Source organism: Pithys albifrons, chromosome 3 (genome assembly GCF_047495875.1).
Source record: "Pithys albifrons albifrons isolate INPA30051 chromosome 3, PitAlb_v1, whole genome shotgun sequence".
In the NCBI taxonomy this organism is placed as follows: Eukaryota; Metazoa; Chordata; class Aves; order Passeriformes; family Thamnophilidae; genus Pithys; species Pithys albifrons.
Genome location: NC_092460.1, coordinates 89,518,801 through 89,540,412, shown reverse-complemented (window position 1 = coordinate 89,540,412; position 21,612 = coordinate 89,518,801). Strand labels below are relative to the sequence as shown.

At 41.1% G+C, this 21,612-nt stretch overlaps 1 protein-coding gene across 6 annotated transcripts in view; it reads right to left on the bottom strand.

Annotated features, from left to right (window-relative positions):
* Positions 1–1,163: 1,163 nt before the first annotated feature.
* Positions 1,164–21,612, bottom strand: part of SLC26A5 (solute carrier family 26 member 5) — a 34,714-nt gene continuing 14,265 nt past the window's right edge. For 3 of the 6 annotated variants that reach the window (XM_071552671.1, XM_071552673.1, XM_071552672.1), the window contains 17 exons: positions 20,876–21,015; positions 17,631–17,741; positions 16,918–17,090; positions 16,228–16,392; positions 14,641–14,793; positions 13,316–13,398; positions 13,074–13,221; positions 11,314–11,427; positions 10,935–11,012; positions 9,407–9,502; positions 8,558–8,664; positions 7,345–7,414; positions 5,865–5,957; positions 4,831–4,953; positions 3,770–3,976; positions 3,481–3,535; positions 1,164–2,957 (listed from right to left, as the gene is read on the bottom strand). In XM_071552671.1, the coding sequence (XP_071408772.1) occupies positions 2,818–2,957; positions 3,481–3,535; positions 3,770–3,976; positions 4,831–4,953; positions 5,865–5,957; positions 7,345–7,414; positions 8,558–8,664; positions 9,407–9,502; positions 10,935–11,012; positions 11,314–11,427; positions 13,074–13,221; positions 13,316–13,398; positions 14,641–14,793; positions 16,228–16,392; positions 16,918–17,090; positions 17,631–17,741; positions 20,876–21,015 (2,056 nt within the window). In that variant the 3' untranslated portion in view covers positions 1,164–2,817. Of the gene's footprint in view, positions 2,958–3,480; positions 3,536–3,769; positions 3,977–4,830; positions 4,954–5,296; positions 5,325–5,864; positions 5,958–7,344; positions 7,415–8,557; positions 8,665–9,406; positions 9,503–10,934; positions 11,013–11,313; positions 11,428–13,073; positions 13,222–13,315; positions 13,399–14,640; positions 14,794–16,227; positions 16,393–16,917; positions 17,091–17,630; positions 17,742–20,608; positions 20,813–20,875; positions 21,016–21,612 lie in introns of those variants that run through there. The other 3 variants (XM_071552675.1, XM_071552674.1, XM_071552676.1) reach the window with 3 other exon arrangements.

The following is a 21,612-nucleotide window of genomic DNA, read 5'->3' as shown; positions in this document are numbered from 1 at the left end:
AGCACCGAGGTGTAGGTGCATCCCAAGAAAACTCAGGAGCTGCCATGGGAAGGCATGTGTGGTCTGAGTCATTGCTCATCTTAGGGAAAACACGAAAGGACATTTTTTTCTCTCCCTGTGTGAATGCTCTGGTACCATCACAACTTGGGTTTTTCTCATTCAGTGACTTTTATCATCCCTTTGCCAAGGTTCTTTGTCTCTTACAAAATCATAAGTGGGTCAAAGAGGAAGAAGAAGTAAGGGATATTTCATAGTGCTAAGGGAAGGAAGATTGTTTTTCATTTTGAGCCTGAGGGAAAAGTGGTTGAGAGAGGAGCACCGACAGTCTCTTTACCAGAAGCAGCACCTGAAATCAAGTGTATCTTCTACTTAAGAAGGGTAGGTGAAGTATGTAAAGAATTTTCTTCTTATCAGGTATCCTGAATTACCATCAGTACTCTTGCAGGAAAGGAGGGGGAGAGGAATATTATCCTGATTTTGAGAGACATCAAACCAGACTTACACTGTTCAGGGACATCTGCTGTGGTGGGGCTTCAGCAGCAAAGGAGTGGAGGCACCACCCTGTCCATGTGGGCAAACAGGGAGGGGAAGGAGGTGAGCCTGTTATGGGTTTAGAGGATGGGGGTTTGTTTATTCTAGATTGACAAGCCTAAGGTGGAATTTAAACTTTGAGACAGCAGCCTGTTAATCAGTGCAGGAAAGGGGAAGTTAGTTCCTTTCAGGTGCTAGCTCAGGCTGGCAGGAGGAAGTGCTTCAGCTGGTGGCAGCAAAGCACAGGAAGAGACTTCAGTAAAAACTGCCAGATTTTGTTTTACTGGATGAATTACCAGCTCTGCTGGGGGGTTGCAGGAGCATTAGTTCCATACAGGCTGGGATGTGGGACTTGCTTGGGCAAAGGTTCTTGGTCCAGTATTTCAGCAGCTCCCAGAACTACACCTGTTGGTACCAGGATGGCAGAGGTAGCATTGGTTGTGTCTCTGTGAGGCCTGGCAAGGAGAGGCTGCCATGGGGGTGAGGGAGCCAGAGGGTGAGAAGCAGGACTGGCACAGCAGGGCAGACCTGCCTGGATGTGGTAACCCCTCCTGGTCCTCCTCTTGGCCCAGACACTTGTATCCAGGGCCTCAGCTTGTCCCTCATACAGAGTCTCACCGTGACCAAGTGGAAAATTTTGTCAAGTGACATCACTTTATTTTGGAAGTTGACAGGGTTTCGATGTGAACTGAGGAGACTAGAGAGTTAAAAACAAGCTGCAAGAAGCTGAAAGTAGAAAAATATACTGTATGTAGATACAAAGGCTTGTTGAACTCGTTAACATTATAAAATGTACCAAAAGTTGTTTAAATAAGCACACACAATGTGTTAACATGCATGCACTTCATCTGAATTCCAGCTAAGCAGCAATTTCTGATGCAGAAAGCTTCCTATCCCTGTTGGCAGGGGAGTCTGAGAGAATAAAACATCTTCCCCAACTTCCCTGGTTCTTGGAAAACTTGGTTTACCTGAAGCAAGCCCTAATCACAACAGAGCCTGAAGCAAAATAAAAGTATTCCATTCGGTGATCAGAAGTGAGGAAGGTGCCTGAATTCCCATATGCACAGGACCTGTGATTTGAAGGTGCCACATGAAATGTCACTGATGTCCCAGTTCCCCTGAGCTGTTGAAATAACTTGCTGAGAAACACTTCCAGGTTCCTGCCTCTGCTGAGCTTCACAGTGACTGCTGTGAGGGAAACAGGCATGGAAGATTCCTTTCTTTTGCATGATTTCCATTTCCATGGTTTTCCTCTCACACCTGAGGTGAGGGTACCACAGTGGCCAGGCTGACAATAAAAAAACCCACACTACTGTTTCTTTTAAAACCCCCAAACGTGTAACATTTTTGACTTCTACTGGACTCTATTTCTCAAAGCACTTAAAAGATGAGGCAGAAGCAGCACTACTGGAAGATGACAAAAGAAAAGTACTTCATCTTTTTTTTTGGACCACTGAGACTTTAAACTGTGTCTACATTTTCATTCCACCTTAAGAGACTGTATTTAGGGCACCAGTTTAAATAGATTTCATTCCTGCCTTAAATCAATTCTGTCTTCAAAATTTGAAGCTAAATTAATTATAGCTTAAAATCAACTGTATTCTTTCTAGAAAGTCTAATTAGGTTTTGGCAGTGAAAGTACCATGTTGATAATGTAATAATTAAACAATGAGTTTCTGATTCCAAGTTCAGTTACAGCAAAAATGAAGAGTTGAGTATAGTTGAGGCAGGTTAGATCTTTTTAAAAAAATGACTGTACCGTCCAGGTTTAAAAACAGCAGCAGATAAATGCCACCAGTGTGAATTCATTAATCCAGCTGGCAGATTATTATAACTTGTATGGATCTGTTGTATGCAGATGCTGACATCAGGCTTTAAAAACCTTCTAAGAAAGTTCTTTAAAGACACTGGTACAGTGTATTGCACTTGCAGAACAGTTACTTCCTGCAAGATCCCACTTGTAGTGAGTTAAAGTGCCCACTTTCTCAACAGGAACAGGAATGTCACCTTGTCTACCAGATCCTGATTGCAGTAGAATACACTGAATTTTTTTTCTTGCATATTTTTGTGCTTGTGTATTGTTGGAAGGCTATACCCTGACTGAAGGAAAAAATTCAAGAGCATGAAGGCTTCCCATTCCTTATCCACTCTTTCTACAAAAAATAAGCACCACCCTATACCCGTAGATACAAACAGCCTTGGCTCTCTTCAAACTGTGCAAATTAAATATTCAGAAGGAGTCTCCATCAGCATAAATCTGGCTTCCATTCTGCTCAATGCCACTCTTCAGAGGTCACAGCCAGTCTGAGCAGACCCATCTTTCACTTGGCAAGCAAGGACAGCATCGTGAATACTGTGAAACAGCAACTCTCTTGTTACAGTGTTATCAAAAAAATTCAGTCTTGTCAGCTCCTTCATAACAGGGCCTGCAGAACCAAACCCAAAGATGGCATCAGCACAAAAGTACAAAGATGGACGGCAACAGCACCTTAGGAAGAAGGTAACAACTTGTTCTCTTACATTGTTGCTACTTAAAGTATTTAAAATAGCCAGGTGGATCTGATGCTACTTCTACTCCGAACAGGTAATTCTCTTACCCAGACATACACAGAGGCCTATTCTTGGGAGAAGATGCTACAATTCCAAATGTTGGAAACTCTTAATATTTCAGGCTTTTCTCCTTATTACATTACTACAACAATTTAAGACACAAAGTTTGGTGTGGCTTTTACAATTGGCATGATCTAGTCCTCACAGAGTTCATTACATCAGTGCTTGCACTAAAGTGAAGGCTCTAGTGCACATAAGCTTGCTTTTCCTCAAATCCAATTTTATGTGAAGTAAGTGCTGATTCTAGTGAGGCACCTGGCAACAGAAAATTTGGAAGCAGAGAGAAAGAGATGAAACAGTCTCTCCCACAAAGCTCACAAAAAGAAAAGGTCAACTCACCACTACAGCTGGCAATGCAGACACAGACACCAACTTCTTTGTATTCTTTTATAATCTGCAACAGAGTTAAGATGAAGTTAAATGCAGACATATCACAGCCAAATACTGTGAAAGCTGCCCAGTCCATGTTCCCTAGTATTCAGCTAAAACTTAAAAGAATTAAAACAGTGATTAGGTGAAATATTGGATTGTATTTGAGTGGACATTCACATCTCATGCTGACAGGTTCCCTATTAGGTACCTCCAAAGTTTTCTATGGGTTTTTTGGGGGGAAGAAAGCCCCACTTACTGATTTTAGTGTTTTTGCTCCAACTGAATCCACAAAGTTCACCGGGGTGAAATCCAGAATTAAAGAGTGAATGTTCATTTTGGTCTCCACAAAATGCTCATGCTCATCAGGAGACACGTCTTGTACACCCAAATCTGCGAATTTGCCATTCACAGGTAAGTCATCATTTGCTATCTCGTGTTTTACACTTGCTTCTACGTCATTAGTCTGGGAAAGAAGATAAATAAAGCTTAATGAGAGTCAATACTTTTCCAGTGTAGACCCCCTTCTTCCCCAAACTCATCTGTTCCTTAGGCCTTTAAAAGGTGTGCAGCTCCCCATCACCACAGAATCTGGCTTTGCAGGCACACGCACTTCCTTGCATATATCAAGGTTTATTCCCTTATGCCCACCCTTTCTACAGTCACACCCAAGCAGCTTAAACCTGTTATCTCAGGAGTGAATTACCCATTTCCTTCAAACACTGACACCTGTTCATACATTTTTACTCCCATTTCCCTGCCTTATCCTGCTGATCCTGTCAAGCCCTATATATGCAAAAGCAACAGGAATCAGACTCCCAAGTGAACCCTGGTTTTGGTTTCTCATTGTAAAAACCATACGCCAGCTCCCACCACAGGGCTGAGGTCAAACCTGCATAAAGGCACAAGCACGTCCCAGACAACCCTTCTCAGTGTACCTGCCCCACTTAGCCATGCCAGGATCAGCAGTGCAGATGGCACATTTTTATTACAGGTGCTGCTCAACTGAATGAATTTTATTATATCTTATTTCTACGTGATTATTCCAAGTGCATGGAGAGGGGCAGGAGGAGGGTCCCTCTGATTTCTGCCAACACCACTGCTGAGACAGTGTGGACTCTGCTACCTGAATGCAATCAGGGTCCAACATAATTACCCAATCCAGTCGTGAGCCTCTGATCCTTATGCTGTTCCTTCAGGGATCTGTCCTCACTGCTTGCTCCCTAATCCTTCCTACCTGGGTAGCACCTTGTATAAATAAGGATGGTAACACCAGAAAGCAGCAGCATCTTCTCTGATAAAGCAGAGGTCAATATTTACCGAAGAACTCACTAGTTTCAATACAGCTTTCTTTCTGTGTTCATTTGCTGCCTTTATTTCCTTGGCATGTCGTTTCTGTGCTTTTCTCCTTGCTGCTAATATGGCACAAGGGTCCACTCCAGTCTGTCACGAGAGGAAAGCACAATCAGAGGAGATTCAGCATGTTAGGATGTCACTGCAGTATCAACTAGACTGAATTAATCACGGTCAGAAATTTAAAACACAAGCCTGCATTGTTCAGCTTCCCTTGGTGGGGGGGTAAGAATAGTACAAAGTAAGAAGGAACAATCTTGGCAAGCACTGTGTTAACAAGAAGAGAGAGAGATGCATCTCATTCTTTTCTTGAAATCAGAGAATGTTGTGTTTCAACCAAATGCTGATTCGAGTGCAGAGAGCAGAGGGGGAGAAGTGCATATGGACAATAATCACTAATATCTCTTGCTTTGTGAGCGTCAGCACCACCCACCTGTTTTGTGTAAGACTCATCATGGGAGCTACAGAAAAATTTTTCAGAAGTTAGTACAGGTGCAATTGCGAGTGGGTCAGGCAGTTCTGTTATTGCCATCCCCACCCAGGCAACCCCTGGTTAGACAGGAGGTGAGGCATACTCTGTATGCAGGTAACCTCTTCCCCACAGGAGTCATTAAATGCCTACAGTATTCCACGGTCTTACACTCCAGTAAAGTGAGTCACCCAACATGGAATCTTTTATTCCCATTTTGTTTTCAGTTCAGCAATTAATTTCCTTCTGAAAATTTTAACCAGTTTGTGCTCTGCAACAACAAAACTTTCCATTTGTGAGCAGCAGTCAGTATTAAACTACACTTTGTTTATTCCCTCCCACCATGTTGTGCTTCCTGTGGTAATTTATACATGGCTGAAGAGTCACCTTCTCATGTATTACTGCTCACCAGGGGCCACAGGCTGAGAAACACTGTGCTAGGGGCTACACAAAAGGAGCTGAAAGATGAACATGTTTCAGAAGCCAGTTTGAATTTTCAAGACATGGATAGCAAAGAATTTATTTTACTCACCTTTTTCTTCAGTGCACTTGCATATGACTCACTATTTGCAAAATAAAGTGATGTATTAGCTTGAAATATTTTTATTCCAGGATATTCTTTAACCTATGGAGAATATTGGATGTACACAGTTAAATGTAAGAAAAGCAGCTGTGTGATCACAAGACACACAAACACGCAGCAGCGCAACAGCCAACCCTGAATGGCCCTCAGCAAAATAAGGAAGGTTGGCACTACTGTGAGCAAAGCCAACCAAAGATCAGAACCTCCCCCTTTCCCAGTGTAACACTGCACACAATTAATGCCTGGTAACATTTCTCCTTCTTTGTAATGCCAAATGTAGAGCCATAAAAAGGAATTAAATATTTGCAGTTCTCCAGTGTTGCTGTCTGCAGCTCGTATTACCAGATCTCAGATTGCTTCCTTTTAGCCTCCCTTTCCACAGGCATAATGCCTTACTTTCCTCTTTCTCTCTTTTTCTTTCTCAGCTCCTCAGGTACCAAGAAAAGAACCTTTCATATTTTTGGTTTTAACCAGACCTCCAGACAGGTCTCGGTATCTATCAGCTGTCTCTAAACGAGCTGAACTCTGACATTTGCCATGCAAATGACCTGGCCAGCAGCAGAGATCCAGCCTGCCATATGCTGCCAGCCTCAGAGGGAGGAAATGCTAAGTGCATCCAGTGCAACAGAAGCAGAGTCTCCTCTCCTTTGCATACAGCTATAAACATGCCCAATATACTTCTGTTCTGCATCATATTTAAAGCAGAACTGCTGGTGAGAGAATGTTTTCATCATCTCTTCACACAGGTTTTCACAGACTGGTTGCTCAGTAAAGAGGGCGCAGCCTTCATAGCAGCATCTCTGAGAGCATGGAGTGAGCGCAGAAAATTATAGCTGTTGTTTGTGAATGAAGAGAACATGTTTATATCCATTACACTGACAAAATGTAATGCTTTCACCGACTTTTGGTTGTAAAATGACTTTTATAAGAAGCTAAGTGCATGGTAAGCAATTGTGCCATCAATCATGTACATTTAATGAGCAGGGGATGGGTGGAGGCAGGGTAGTGCTGTTTTGGACAGTTTGTGCAATTCTGAAGAACATGCAAGTTTGGGTCCTGGTTTCCATGGATTCCATGCAGTACTGCCACACAATCAGAGAAGGTGGTGGTATGCACCTGTGCACACAGCAGGCCTAGCAGTGGTATTCCTGAAAGCCTTACCTTTTTGAAAAAGCTGGTTTGATGGAACTAGCATAAAGTTACTTTTCATCACTTCCTTTTCAAATGCACATCCAGCACAAATTGCTCACATTTTGAACAAAATACCTTTTACCACTAAAATCAAGTTTTATCTTCTTTCCCTTCAACACAGGGGAATGCTTGGCAGGCAGCACTGTATGTGCACTGTGGTAGGGCTAAGCAGCAAATTGCCACAGCTGTCTTTGCTCCACCACATGAAACTGCTCAATGCAGAAGAACATGCTCCTACCTCTTCGTACTCTTCCACATCACAGTAGATGTCAGTGTCAGGAATCTGACCAAGGATTCTGTATTGAGGACTAGAGAGAAATGGAGAAAAATGTTTCAGTATTATCAACCCTAGAGAGGAAAAGTGAGTGTTTGATACAGATTGAAACTTATTTTAAATGGTCATTCTGCAGTGCCTGTCTAGTACAGGACTCTCTAAACATGTTCAAATGCAGTCATCAGTCTATGGTGGAACACAATGAAAAGAAAGTTTGCTCCTGTCAGTGCAAAACTAATTTATAAACTTAGCACTGTAATGTTGTCATTTTCTGAAAAGCAAGGGCCAAAGCATGCAAAGGTACAGAGCAAATTCTCTGCAGCACAAATTGGTGCAACTCCATTGACTATCTTGCAAATACAGAAACTCACACTGGCAGAAAACATACTGTGATGTCAGAGGGCCACGATGCCTGAGCAGATGAATATTCCCCACTCACAAGCAGTGTGACTGCAAAGCATATTACTGTTCTGTTTGCAAGAACAAAACCGTATAGAGATGGCAGAAAAATACTCTTATTTATACAGAGTGAAAATCTCAGAATTTGCTTTCATTCCAATGCAGACCAAAACCAAGACTGTTACAATTTCCGCCTAGATGTCCCAGACCCCAAAGCCTCACATGACAGTCCTATCCATGCATGCAAGAAATCATTTCACTGTAGACCTGGAAAGCTTCACAGTAAAAGCTTTGCCACTTTCAGTGGGGAAACATGATTTGACAAACTAGAACAGGCAGAGTTTTTTACGAGTTAGAACTTCCTTATAAAACACCTAAGCATTCATGCAGTGATAACCAGAAACAACTTCTGCTTGTCCATGCCAATTAGTGCACACAAAACGTAATCATGTACTGAAACTGGTGGCAAGCAGATTTAAAGTTCTAAACTCTAAAGCATTAAAAAAATAAACAAGAAGATTAACCAGTATAAGAAATCTAAAATATTCTGTTTATCATTAAGAGTGCAAGTTCATGCCCTCTAGAAGTTTTGTTCTCAGAAAAAGAAAATGTGAAATCTGGATCAGAGCCAAAGGGCATGACCTATATTAGGAAGCAAATTCTACACAGCATACAGTTAAAGAGGGTGGAATGGACTTCTGTTTATTTGCACCCCTTAAACAAACAAAACCACACAGAAGATCAGCATACACTAATTTTGATAAAGAAGAAATCTGACCTTTGTGTTCTGTAAATAACGGTTATCATTGCAAACGTTACTGCAGTAAGCAAACCATAGTCTAGTCCCAGGAAAAGAGAAGCCACAAAAGCTACCACCCAGATGGCCTAAAACAAAGAAAAGGTCTGAATTATTATGCATCCTTTCCTCTCAACAACAAAAACAATAGCACAATCCAGCCTCAAAACCCATGTATCACTTCTGTTCAGGAACAGGCTATAGTGTAATCCATCATCAGAGCAGACTGGAATTTCTTCAACCTTTCAGAAGGGCATAAAGGTTCAAGGTGCTCTAATGTAACAGCTGACAAACTGTCACACTAATGACTTAACTCCTGTTCTCCAAGGAATCCTGTGCTACCATTAGACTCCAAATATCTTAGGATAAAAAAAAATATTCAAGGCCCACAGGCAGTGTCTCACTTAGTTCCCTCAGTCCAGGAGAAAAATGCCACCAAAATGTTCCCTCCAATATCCTCTTAGTTCTGGCCCACTCCAGCCAGGTTTTAGGTTTGTCTTAAAAGATGGCAAATAGCCTCAAGTAGTTTTCTTTGTTACTGTTTTTCAGATTCTTCTCAGACATTCCCACAGCCTTCAGTGCAGTTCCTATAGCAACACTGCCAGAGCTTTGCTTTTACTGCAACCAAACTACTTCTGACCTCAGTTACAAGTTTGTTGAACAACAAAAATATTCTTGTCTGCAACAGATCACTCTCACAGGTTTACTTACAGCTCCATGTCTTAACATCATTTGCAATGCAACACCAATTTGTAACTCCTTGATAAGTTTCCTCCCTGTTTCGAGAGTAGCATCAAATTTAATATAGGCACTGAGCTGTGCATTACTCACCAGCTCAATCTTACTGGTTCTCCAGAAGTGCATGATATCTCCAAACTGCTTAAACATTCCTTTCAGGTTCACCATGACAATTGCTGCCAGCACTGTCTAAGAACAATACACAAATACAATTTGCAGAAGCAAAATAAACCCCATGACAAATAAGAACTTCACAGTATCACAAATAACTGTGCTTCTATGCTTGGTACAACTGATACAAGTCCACTGAACACATGTTGTATTTAAAACCCCACAAATTCTCAAGTAGTTCAGTGGACATATGCTTTTATTGCAGCTGCAGAAATAGCAAAGCATTTCAGTACAGTTTGATTTACTCTTTCCTAGCAAGAGAAACCACATATTCCTGTGCTCCACGCTGCTACACTTATAGTGCTTGTAGTGCCTGAAGCAGTAGACTGTAATCTCAATTTCACGTTTCTCTACAATATACTGACACAATGCCTGTAACACTCATGCAGGAGTAACCCAAGGTCCAACTTGTACAGAAAGAAACAGGAATTGTGTATCATCCTTTGCACATCACCACAAACAAAAAAAATTTAACCAGTCAAATATTTATTCACATAAATATATTTTTATAAAAATAAGAACAACTGCAACAAAGCCAACTGATTATGCTGAGCCATAGCCTAGCCCTAATCCTCTACTAGCCAAGCTATTACTTTAATTTTTTTAACCTCAACCCAGAATTCCTATGCTGTAACCAGATGTGGCCAGCAGGACCAGGGCAGTGACCATCCCCCTGTACTCGACTGCACCTCAAACCCTGTGCTGAGTTTTGAGTCCCTCCCTGCAAGAAAGACACTGAGGTGCTGGAGCATGTCCAGAGAAGGGCAATGGAGCTGGGGAAGGGTCTGGAACACAAGTTTAATGAGGAACAGCTGAGGGTGTTTAGCCTGGAGAAAAGGAGGCTCAGGAATGACTTTATTGCTCTCTGAAGGGAGGTTGTAGCCAGGTGGCTGTTGGACTCTTCCAAAGTAAAAAGTGACAGGATGAGAGGAAATTGCCTCAAGTTGCGCCAAGGGAGGTTTAGATTGGATATTAGAAAAATTTCTTCATGGAAGGGGGGTGTCAATCCTTGGAAACAGGCTACCTAGGACGTGTTTGAGCCACCATCCCTGGAGGTATTTAAAAGAGATGTAGGTGTGGCACTTGGGGACACGATTCAGTGGTGGACTTGTCAGTTCTGGGTTACCTGTTGGACTCAATGATCTTAATGGTCTTTTCCAACCAAGGCAATTCTAAAGGGCAATTGCTTGGAGGTGTCATTTTAGATTCTAAAGAGAGAATCCAGGATACCAAATACAAAAAACAACAACAAAAAGCACACCGAATGTTTCAAAATATTATTTATTTCTAGGCTAACTTACAGAAATTTATATATACAAAATTTTTATATACAAAATTTAAAGGCTTCTGGATCTGTGCTGCTTACCAACCCTCCCACAACCTCTAGTTTAAGCAATGCTCATGGGCCTCTTGACTGACAATGCAATGCCAACATGCAAAGCTCCCTTACCTGTGGAAGTGGTTCAAAGAGGTATCCAATAGCCACAATTACCAACAGAACCATAACTGAAGAGAGAGCACCTGCAATCTGAGCAAAAGAAGCCAGAAATTATTTATAAGTATCCCCACGGGCAATTACTGATGAGATAACCCTTGTGCTTTCAACAAGGCTGGTTGTTCAAGTGAGTTTTGATTCTCTCACTCAGCTCATCGATTTTGGCTGTTGTGCAGCTTTTTATCTTGGCCCAGTCTGGACTGGAAACATGGGAAACTCCAGTTACTTATTCTGGCCCAGGCAGAGAAATGTGCCTACCTAATTAAGCTTCAGACTTTAGTTCTGGAGCTCCAAAAAACAAACTTTGTTTGGTTCAAAATTTGGGTTTACATACCTGAGTTCTTCCACCGGTGCTTTCCTGAACAAGACTCCGAGACATTGAGCAAGTGACTGAAAAGGTTTGGAAAAATGACCCCACAGAGTTGCATATTCCCAAGGCAATAAGTTCCTGTGTTAAACAGAGAAAAAAACCCCAAAGGCAGTTACATGTAGCAGCTGTACAAAGCTGGAGCTATCCATATGTATCAACAACCACATCTCATTTACAGTGCTTTCTAGCAACTTCATTGTAGAGAACAAGCAATCTAATTGTAGCTTATGCTTGTGGTTCTCACACATGCACAGGATGATGCATGTTAAATCATCTGTTAAATGAAGTCTCTGATGAAATGCTGGAGATATTTCCCATCCCTAAATGTTACAGGAATGAATCAGATCAAAAAATAAAACGAATGAGAGCATTGCTTGTTTTAAGGACTTCTTCTGCTTGAGGAGAATTGGAATTTTAACCCTGAATATACACAGAAAATGGTTTCTCATGCAAACTCTCTTTGCTTTTCATGCTAAATTATGTGTTTAAAACCAAGAGCAGCCTTGCCTATGTTTCCATGGATGGTAATCCATTGCTGTATGTGAAAAAACCAATGTGTGTCCACTGCTTCATCAGGAAGATCCCACATGAGAGCTGCTGCCATGAGTGAGATCAGAGCTCCATCTACCTCAGTCCTGTGTTTCTGATACCTAAGAAATTATTTGCTTGCAATGAAGCCTCCCCAGATTACTCTGCATCTTGCTATTTGTGACAGATTTGAGTCACACATTTGTACAATCCTTTTTTGATTTAAACACTTGGCATGCACTGCATACTGTGACAAGGAGTTCTACAGTTTAGCACCCAGGTGGAGCAGCATCCGGCTCCTCCTGAGGAAAAGATCAGGATGCTTAACTCAGGTCAGTGACAATTACTTTCCATTCATGCAGCTACAGATTTGTCCTCTCTTTGGGTAACAGAGAACAAGGACACGAAGGATGAGATCCATCTGACCAGATGTAAAACTGCATGTAAAAGTAATTCAAACTCCATTTACTCTTAGAGGAAGACAGTCATTCTGAGAAGCGGGAAGAGCTGATCTGTGCTGTGTCAGACGTGTGCTCTAGGAAATGTGTTAGAGCTTAGGAACTCTGTCTCCCTTGATACAACAATGATATCGACCAATAATCCAATTGCAATATTGATTCTAAATTGCACAGGAAGGACAGAGTAGGTAAGGATGACATATCACTTTAGATTTAGGGAGTCCCTAAACACAGTCCTTGTCACTCAAACCATGATCAGAATGCTAAGTAACAGATAGGGCCAATTGATGCCCCAGAAAGTGACAATTTGCCATTTGCAATGGGTGGGAATAAAAAGAACTATAAAACAGTTGGAATTTCTAACCCCTAAACATAAGGCACTGTAATTATCACATGGGAACTCTATGCTTTGCTCTGTTACAGAAAGCAGATAAAATGTATCTGCCCATCAGGACAGTGAGGTCAAGTAATGTCTGTCCCAGCAAATATTCATGCATATGTTCAAGTCCAACAGAAGCAAATTTCCCAAAACAAAGCTAAAAGTGACACTAGTTATTTAAACACAGCCAGAAAAAGAACTTAAAATAATTTCTGGCCTTTGAATGTGTAGGCTTTCAGAAAACGTAACTGATTCCATTATTAAAAAATTCCTCATTTTTACCAGTATCCCAGTCTACTTTAACTACATCACAAAGGTAGCACTGAGAATTTTCCACAAAGCAATCTCACTGCTTTTACCTGATTCCCATTGATGGTGTAACCATGTTTAAGGGCAAAGATCTTGGCCATTGATACAGCCATTGAAAATCCAACTATTGCTATTGCTACTGCATCCACAAATACTGCTGGGATGAGCTGAAACTCGGGAACTGCTGGGGCACGTAACCTTGGAGATGAAATAAATATTTACAAATTAATATAATAAAAACGACATGCAATACAGAAAAGGTATAGTTTCGATAAGAATGTGTCATCCCTACCCTTGAGGAATGTTCCCAACAATATCGACTTTGTATGACTTATTCAGATTCATTCCAGCTGAAACTCCTGTGCCAATAATGACCTAAAAATCCACAAACACATGTAAACATTGTCCAAAAAGAGATAAACCCACCTGAAGAAATATAAAGGTTAGCTGATTATGAGTAATACACACAAGGGATTATATTTATTTGTCAATCAATTTTCTAAGAATTAGGGACTAAAAATGCAGATAAAAAGAAAGAATCATCACGATTTTCCCTCCATCGTGTCCAACTCATCCTGATTTTATAAAGTTTTTTTTGGAAACAGTTAAATGGAACACTCTATGGTATGATCTGAACAATCCAAATTCCCTTTGTCTAAGCCAAGCTCAGGCAAATGAGTGAACTGGAAAAATTAAATGCAAGGACATTCATGCCTGTGTGCACTGCTTCATTTTCATGTGCAGAGCCTGCTATCTGTACAGAGAACTGATGCAACAGCAGAGAAACAACAGGTGTAACATCGCTTTGCTGCTGCCTTACTATCAAACAAGACATGACTACACCACCTCCCTATTGTTTCACCAGCATCCCTTTTCTTTGTTCCTTCTATCTAGATTGTGCTCATCCTTTCAGTTATTCCCTTTCTTGACTCCATTTTGTACAGGTTGTTTGAGAGCTCTCATTATCCAACAACTCATTTTTAAATCCCCTCCTTTTTAAAGGTGAAAGGTTGTCTGAGATGTAGGCTCTGTGTATTATGATAGTCTGTTTTATCCATGTATTTTGGAACAGTTGCTCGAAACAGAATCAGTGCTGCAGTCAGTTACCAGTCTCAGAAACAAGGAAAGGAAGGCTAAGTAGGAAGTCCTGCTGGTTCCTTCTCTTCTTTCTACTACTGTATTTCAAAAAGTGAGCAAGTCCTGCAGAATCTCTGACCAGCCATCTGTAAGCACCTTCCTTCCAGAGGGGGTTCTGAGCTCTTGGACTCCAAGAGGGAAATGCCACTCCGAGGCCTGTCTGTCCTGCAGAGAATCGTTCAGGTGCCCAAACTCCTGGACAGAGAGGGTTTTACAACAAACATATACCTACCCACTGCCACAGGGGACTGTGGGTGTTTAAACTGCTTTTCAATTCTTCTTTGGGACTTTTTACCTACCATATTGCACACAAGTCCTTAATTTTAACAGTATCTAAACCCTCAAGTGGATCAAGGCTCAAACGAATTACATTGAATGGAAGTTCTCTCAACCTCAGTAAGATACAACAGAAAATAAGAGAGTTTCCACAGCTTTAGAAAAGCCATATAATTTAGCCATAGAATTTCACAACTGGCTTACCACAATGATCTCCATAGGAATAGGAACTGGGAGCTTCTTCTTAAAGCGGAGATTGATTTCCTTGCCAATCAGCAACAGAACAATGCACGTTAATCCAACAATCAGTGCAGCAATATTGGTTGTTGTTATATTTGAAAGCACAGCAGCTATGCTCTGCAACACAACAGAAGCATCATAATTACTCCTAAGGATATATAATATTCATGGAGATTTGCTACAAATGAACAAATTACACACTGCTTTTCAGCTGTGGTTTTATTCTGCTTTTATAACCACAGTGAACCAGTGCTTCACCAAAAGCCCCACTGTTGCCACAAAACACAGACCAGTGAGAGAGATGCACTTGCAATCATTTACAGTATCAGTCTTCCTCAAAGGGGGGGAAAAAATTGGAGAAAAAATTATAAGGAGGGAAAAAATCTAAACTAAATCATGTCTTTTATCCTCAGTATATTCACACATATTCCACAGTGGCAGCTACCTGAAAGCAAAAAATGCAAAATCCTTCTAATACCTTAAAATATTCTTTGGCAAGTCATATCTACTTAGAGATGCACAAACTGTTCCAAAACTATAAAGCTGCCAATACAACCACTGAGGTTACCATAACAATATGATTAAATAGCAGTGACCCTGCAACGCTGCTGAACTGGCCATTATTCCAGATGTATTTTAATTAAAAACACTATTAAAAGGGTGTTAGAAAAGAAAGCTTGCTGGTACTCCTTGCTAGAGGATAAATGATTCCCCATACCAATTACTACTCCTTCTCCTGCATTAAAACAAACAAACATGCAAACAAATAAATAACTTCTGGAGAGGTCTTTGAAAGAAGTTGAACATACCCTTCTTTAAGCAGAAGGAAAATTACAGCAGCTGTCAGGATATTATACATTCAAGATGACCTGGCATCATGCATCTCAGATGTACACCTTCCCTCCTATTTGTTCGGCAATTAGTATGTCTGGTTCTCAGACTAGTGAACTGAACAGCACATTTTGGAATTAATCATTAATGCAGACTTGTTTCCAAAAGGTTTGTTACATCTGCACAAATATACAAAAAGATTACCACAAAGTATTTTCTATAGCCTACACACAGTTAAAATCCTGAAGCTTCATTATTGCTGATCCATCAGTGTGCTCAAAGGCTTAGGTTTTCACAAACATCTGAGATCTTCCTTTTTTTTCCACTCAGGAGTGGAAAGGTTCTGAGAACATTTTCTAGCTTTGCAAAATATGTCTGGTCTTCAGTGAAGAATTTCAGTAGCACATTTTCTCCCAATGTACAAGAGACTTGGTTAAATGAACAATATCTGTTCATATTATAAAACTGTATTCAGCAGAATCCTAAAATCTGCCCATCTCAGACTGTGCTGATCTACTCAGTAACACTTGAGCTGCACTTTCAGATATTCATATATTCATATATTGGTATGGCACTTGAAGACCTCATACCCAGTTCTCAATACTGAAGCATTATTCTACTTAGTGCCAAAATAATAAAAAAAAACAAAAACAGGAAAAGGCCTAAGTACTCGATCCAGACAAAGCAGGATTTGTACGTTTAGTAAATGTAGATACTCACATATACAACTGAGAGGGGTCCACTGTATCTGCTAGTCTTGATGCCGAGGAAATATTTCAGTTGAGAGGTAAAGACATGAACTGCAGCTGCAGTAGTAAATCCTCGCACCAGAGGCTCCGTTAGATAGATGGCCACAAATCCAAATCGAAGGAAACCTAAACACAACTAATGAAGAAGAGAATTATTAACCATGTGACTCCCACTGCAGCCTGAACTTCAGCCTGAATACAGCACACAGGCCACAGGACACCTCTCTTTCCTCAATGCCCAAGCCAGACCAGGCAAACCTGAACTTGGCTTTTCTAAAGCCACAGTTCAGCAAACAGCCATCAATGCACTGAATCTTCCATACCACTGGCAGGTGTAATGTGGGATATGGGTAAACATATGTGCTTGTTTATGGAAAAACATATGGGCATTTACGGACAGATTAGAGAACATCAGGGAAAGTTTTCCTGACGGGATAGGAAAAAACAAAACAGAGGGTCCCATTTTTTCCCAGTCCAGCTAAGGTGCCAAACACCTGCCCCCAATGTATCCCTCCCCATTCCTGTTATGTGGCTGCCATAAAGCAGCCTGTGCTCCACACAGTGCAGTGCAGAAGCACCAGACTATTGACAGGGGATCCCTCCTGACGCGCAGCAGCAGCAGCAGCTGAACTTGCCCTTACAGCAAACTGTGAGCACGTACCTGGATAACTCCTGAAAGAAAGGCGAGAGTCACGGCTACCTGCACCCTCCGGGTATCCCTAGCATCAAGGAAATCTGTAACATTAGTAGAATTATAGTCCAGAGAAATCATTTCATCAGGCACTTCTCTCACAGCAACACCACCAACCATCATACTGACCACAGCAAAGGTGCCTGAAACAAGAGGGAGAGGAAAATAATTGGTTAAAATCCTGGCAAGTTTTTTTTTAAGGAGTGGTTCTTATTAAGAGATACGTGAAATTAAACTAAAACAGAATTTTCTACCTATAGAATGTATTTTTCAGTCCCCAAATCTGCTCCAGTACTCAGCACCATTAAGGCTAGTTAGATGGTATAAGTATATACCCCTTTTTTTTTCCCATCTCAGTTTCTATTATGCAAATTAAAGATTTGTCCTGGCCATACATACAGTTGACTGCAGCAATGAATTTATACTTCAAGAGTACATGGCACACATTTCTAGATCTAATCTGGTAAAAGATGCCCTTATGTTCCTTCCCAAGTGGAATGGATAAATTAGCAATAAAAAGTACTGCTTACGTTGAACACATGTGCATTTTTCCTACTGGCTTAAATTTGAATCTATGGAAAATAACTACACTTTTTATTTCTCCAATTTTATTTTTTACAACTTTATTAAAGACACATACACACACACACACAGACTAACTTCATTTATCCATACAGGTATACCTATTGATATGTGCTTGGACGTTCCAAAAAAAGTATATAGAAAAACGGGATAAAATGAAGAATATAGGCCAAATACCGGGGGAACAGCTGCCAGCAAAGCATAGGCTAAACCTAGAAAACAGACACAAATATGTATGTCAAGCAAACAACATAAAGAAACCATGTGAAGTAAAGCCTACTAAAACTGAACTCACCTAACAGGAAATCTAGTGATTTGTCACAGGTTTAAAAAAACCAGGAGGTCTTGCAGGGAATAGTCTTTAAAGTGTATAATACGCTAGGGCAGGGTCTAGAAACGTGATGGGTTGAGTCAGGAAACCCAAGTCTCTATTACAGGCACTGCAGGTGTGTGTGTGTGTTTGTTTGTACATCTGTGAATCTGGGCACTCAATGTTTTGCCTTTGTGGGTGGAACTACTTCTTAATAGCCAACAAACATTTTTAGTTGCTTTTGTTTTCATCTGTCAAAGACTGCAATTAGAAACACCCCATAACCAGTTTGATTTTCTCCTCCTTTTCTGATCAGATGTGATCTTCATGGTAACCTATAACTCATTAAACATGCCCCTGCTCCCTAAACCCAGAATGACTGGGATGACAACAGTTAGTTTCCAAAATCATGCTGCAAAATCTAAAATAATTTCTGACAATCTGTAATGTCTTAGAGCTTATAGAGCCTTGTACCCTTCCCCAAAAAGTCCTTTTTTGCCATTAAGCCCTGTCCACTTCCACACAGTGGGAGTTCAATCCACACTGTTTCTGTTTGCAGGGAGCACTGGCAAACACAGCAATGGAGCTGTGGAGCAACAGCTCTAAGAGATGCCAGGGAGGGACACTTTCCATTGGTTTGCTCTCTGTGTGACTCATGGGACCTTATCATGGGACCAGGGTCACAGGCAAATGGTGTGCACCATGTGTTATGCCATGTCCCAAGCAGTTCCAGCAAAATCCATAGTTCTACAAGGCTTGTGTTAATGACAATCAGACACCACAATGGAACAAATGTGCCTCAAGGAGGAAACACTGTAGCCTGGCTTGGCTTGGTTCTTCTGCACCTTCACAAGTGCAGGCTGGTAACACCTGAGGACGTTGTGTGCTCCTACCACACCTGGACAGCCTAGTCCAAGTTAGCACCAAAAACCATAACGGCCCAGTGCAAACTACAAAAGGAAGCAATGGTACAGCCACCATGGAGAGCCAGTGATACTAAAAAACACCTCTCCCCATTAAACTGGGAGACAGAACATGAGGTTACAACAAATGAATAAACTAGGATGGGATCTTCTGTCAAGATCCCTTGTGCAGGGAGCAAGTGCTCTTGTGCAGTTTAGTAACTCATAGACAGGGCCTTGCCCATGCCCTAAGAAATGTCTGAGTCCCAACCAAGAATTCATATTCCTATCAGAACTGGAGTGATGGTACCATTTATTTTCTTGCAGCAATAAGCTTCTAAAACATACTTCTAAACCTCATCCCACATATATTCCCTGACCCAAGGGCTACCTGTCATGAGAGCAGTATCAGCAAAGTACCCTGTATGGTAACAGCTGGCCTTTAACACGATGATGAACTTGACAGTACAAGTGAGCAGTGGTTTCAAAACAGGGAGGGTGGGTCTCTGTGAAGTTCCTGATCTGAATATCCTTTTATTCCTTTTCATTTGTACTGGCATTTTTGAAGGCTGTCAGTGCCAGGAAACTGAAGAGATATTGACTTGGTAGGAGGTCATGGCTAAAACACTGTGGTCATTTTAGTTCTGCCTGGAATGATTCCCAGGATTCTTTGAACTCATGCTTGCTATAATTACACCCATTCCAGAAAAATAAAGTTCAACTTTTGTCTTTTTAGAAAAGGAAAGATCAGGGGCAGTTTAAGGGCATGTTTGCAGTCACCAAATGAATAATGTTTACTTTAAAACAGTCACAAAATTAAGTATAAAGTTCACTGCTGACCACTTAAATTTTAGTGTCCTTATCATGTCATGACCTACATTATGTTTCAGTATTCAACTGGTAGTGTCTGTGTCTAGTACATGACAGATTTCCCCACCAGTTAACCTGTTAGCAGTTTAAGATGAGTTGATGCTTACACGCATGTAAAAAAATAACCTTAATTACAAAATTTACACAAAACCAGGAAGTTACAGAAATTAACTACACGGACTAAGTTATTTCACTGTTTTAATGAGTCACCTCCTATTAAAATCTAGGCTTCTTGGATTTACAGGTTAATTTTTCAGACCTGCCTCAGCCTAAAGTGGAACAATGAGGTGCAACTATGAAATAAGCCAACACCCAAGTAAACATATATGCTTAATTAAATCACCCACAACTCCTCTGGACAGGGCTCTGCGCAAATCAAAGCACTCCCTCTGCTCCAAGACTTTCTGGGAAAATCAACTGGGACTGTGGCAGCTGTTGTGAAGCTGCCACTCTCAGAGCAGTGATAACACCCCATAATGATACTGCTACAGAAATGCTGTTGCTTTCTAACCCCCTAGCAGTTCTGAAAATGCTGACAGTAAGTGTCAGGCTGAACAGAAGCTTCCACTGGTCCATTCATCAAGAGCAAAGCAAAGAGGTGAACACTGGCTTTCTCTTTGTCTTTCACAGAGCCTGCTCCTGCTTCAGGACCAGGGGCCACTTGGGGTTAAACTTCCAACTAATTTAATAGAAATTCCACAGATTTGCAGTCTTGTTACAGAACATACTGTTGATCTATTTCCACCACATACATCACTACCCACTATTATAGTTCCAGCTTAAACTGGTGACTTCCAGTCTTAAGAGAACAAGAGGGATCAGTCTTTGAATTCTCTGGCTGAATTTAGTTTGGCTATTTTGCAGAAGTTGCTCTCCAGAGACATTTGTCTATATGTCTTCTAGATACTGGTCCCCTCTGTAGGAAATTTGCTATGACTTTCAGAAGGATGAGATCAGTACATAACTGTGTGCATTCAGCAAAACTTTAGACATACACCTTAGCTGTGAAAAGTTGTTGTCACTGAGAGCTGTGGGTATTGATTAGAGAGGAAGCTTCTTTCAGAGTTTGCTGCAGATCACTGACTTGCAGTTTTAAGGGAATCATCATTATGGGCTGGTCTGCAGAATGCCACACTGATCTCCTCAGACACCCGAGAAACACGTCCTGTTCTCAAGAGCACGTGGTTCAGGAAGCCAAGCACTACCATAAGGGCACACACAGAAAAAGCAAAGAAGGGATAATTAAATCCAGAGGTACACGTACCTTGAGGAAGCTGCATAACCCCAGTGCTTATACCTGAGATAATGTCTCCTAATAAGTATTCCTTCACTGGGTAACAAGGAAGCCATTTTAAAATCGGTAAGAAACTGTAAAGATGAGACTTGGCTTTCTTAGAAGAACAACTGAAAATACAAAGCAGAAAAAAAATTAGACACTAGTAGGGAACAAACAGGTTGAAAAAAGTTGTCTTTCATCTCTAAGCAGGAAAACAGTTTCATTAAAGGCAGGGTCAGACTCCCGATGACATTAATTTCTGGACAAACTTAAGGACAAACAGCCATGCCTCCAGTTAATTTAGCCCTTAATCACATGTTGGTGCTGTTCACAAACTTTATAGAGCTGGAGAAGAGAATGACAGTCTTGAGAGGCTGGAGGCCAGTGGGAAGTGAAACTGTTCCAGTCCACGCACGATTGAGCAGTCACACAACACATTTTGATGAGATCATTCCCAGTAAGAATCCCCTGAGGATAACTTGCTCTCTGAGAGTCATTTTCACTCATCAGAGTACTTTGCAGTGCTTTTTCCCATTTACTATATGCATGCTTTATGCTTTTTTGATTATAATACTTTATATCATTATCTTTTAAAAACCCAGATCTATTAATTTAAGAAGTACTTGTTACTCTCACTACTAGTCCTGCTGGGCTAGCTTTAAGGCCATTTGAGAACACAATCCTTCTTCACCCAGAAAGGAAAGGGGCTGCAGCCAGCAGCACTG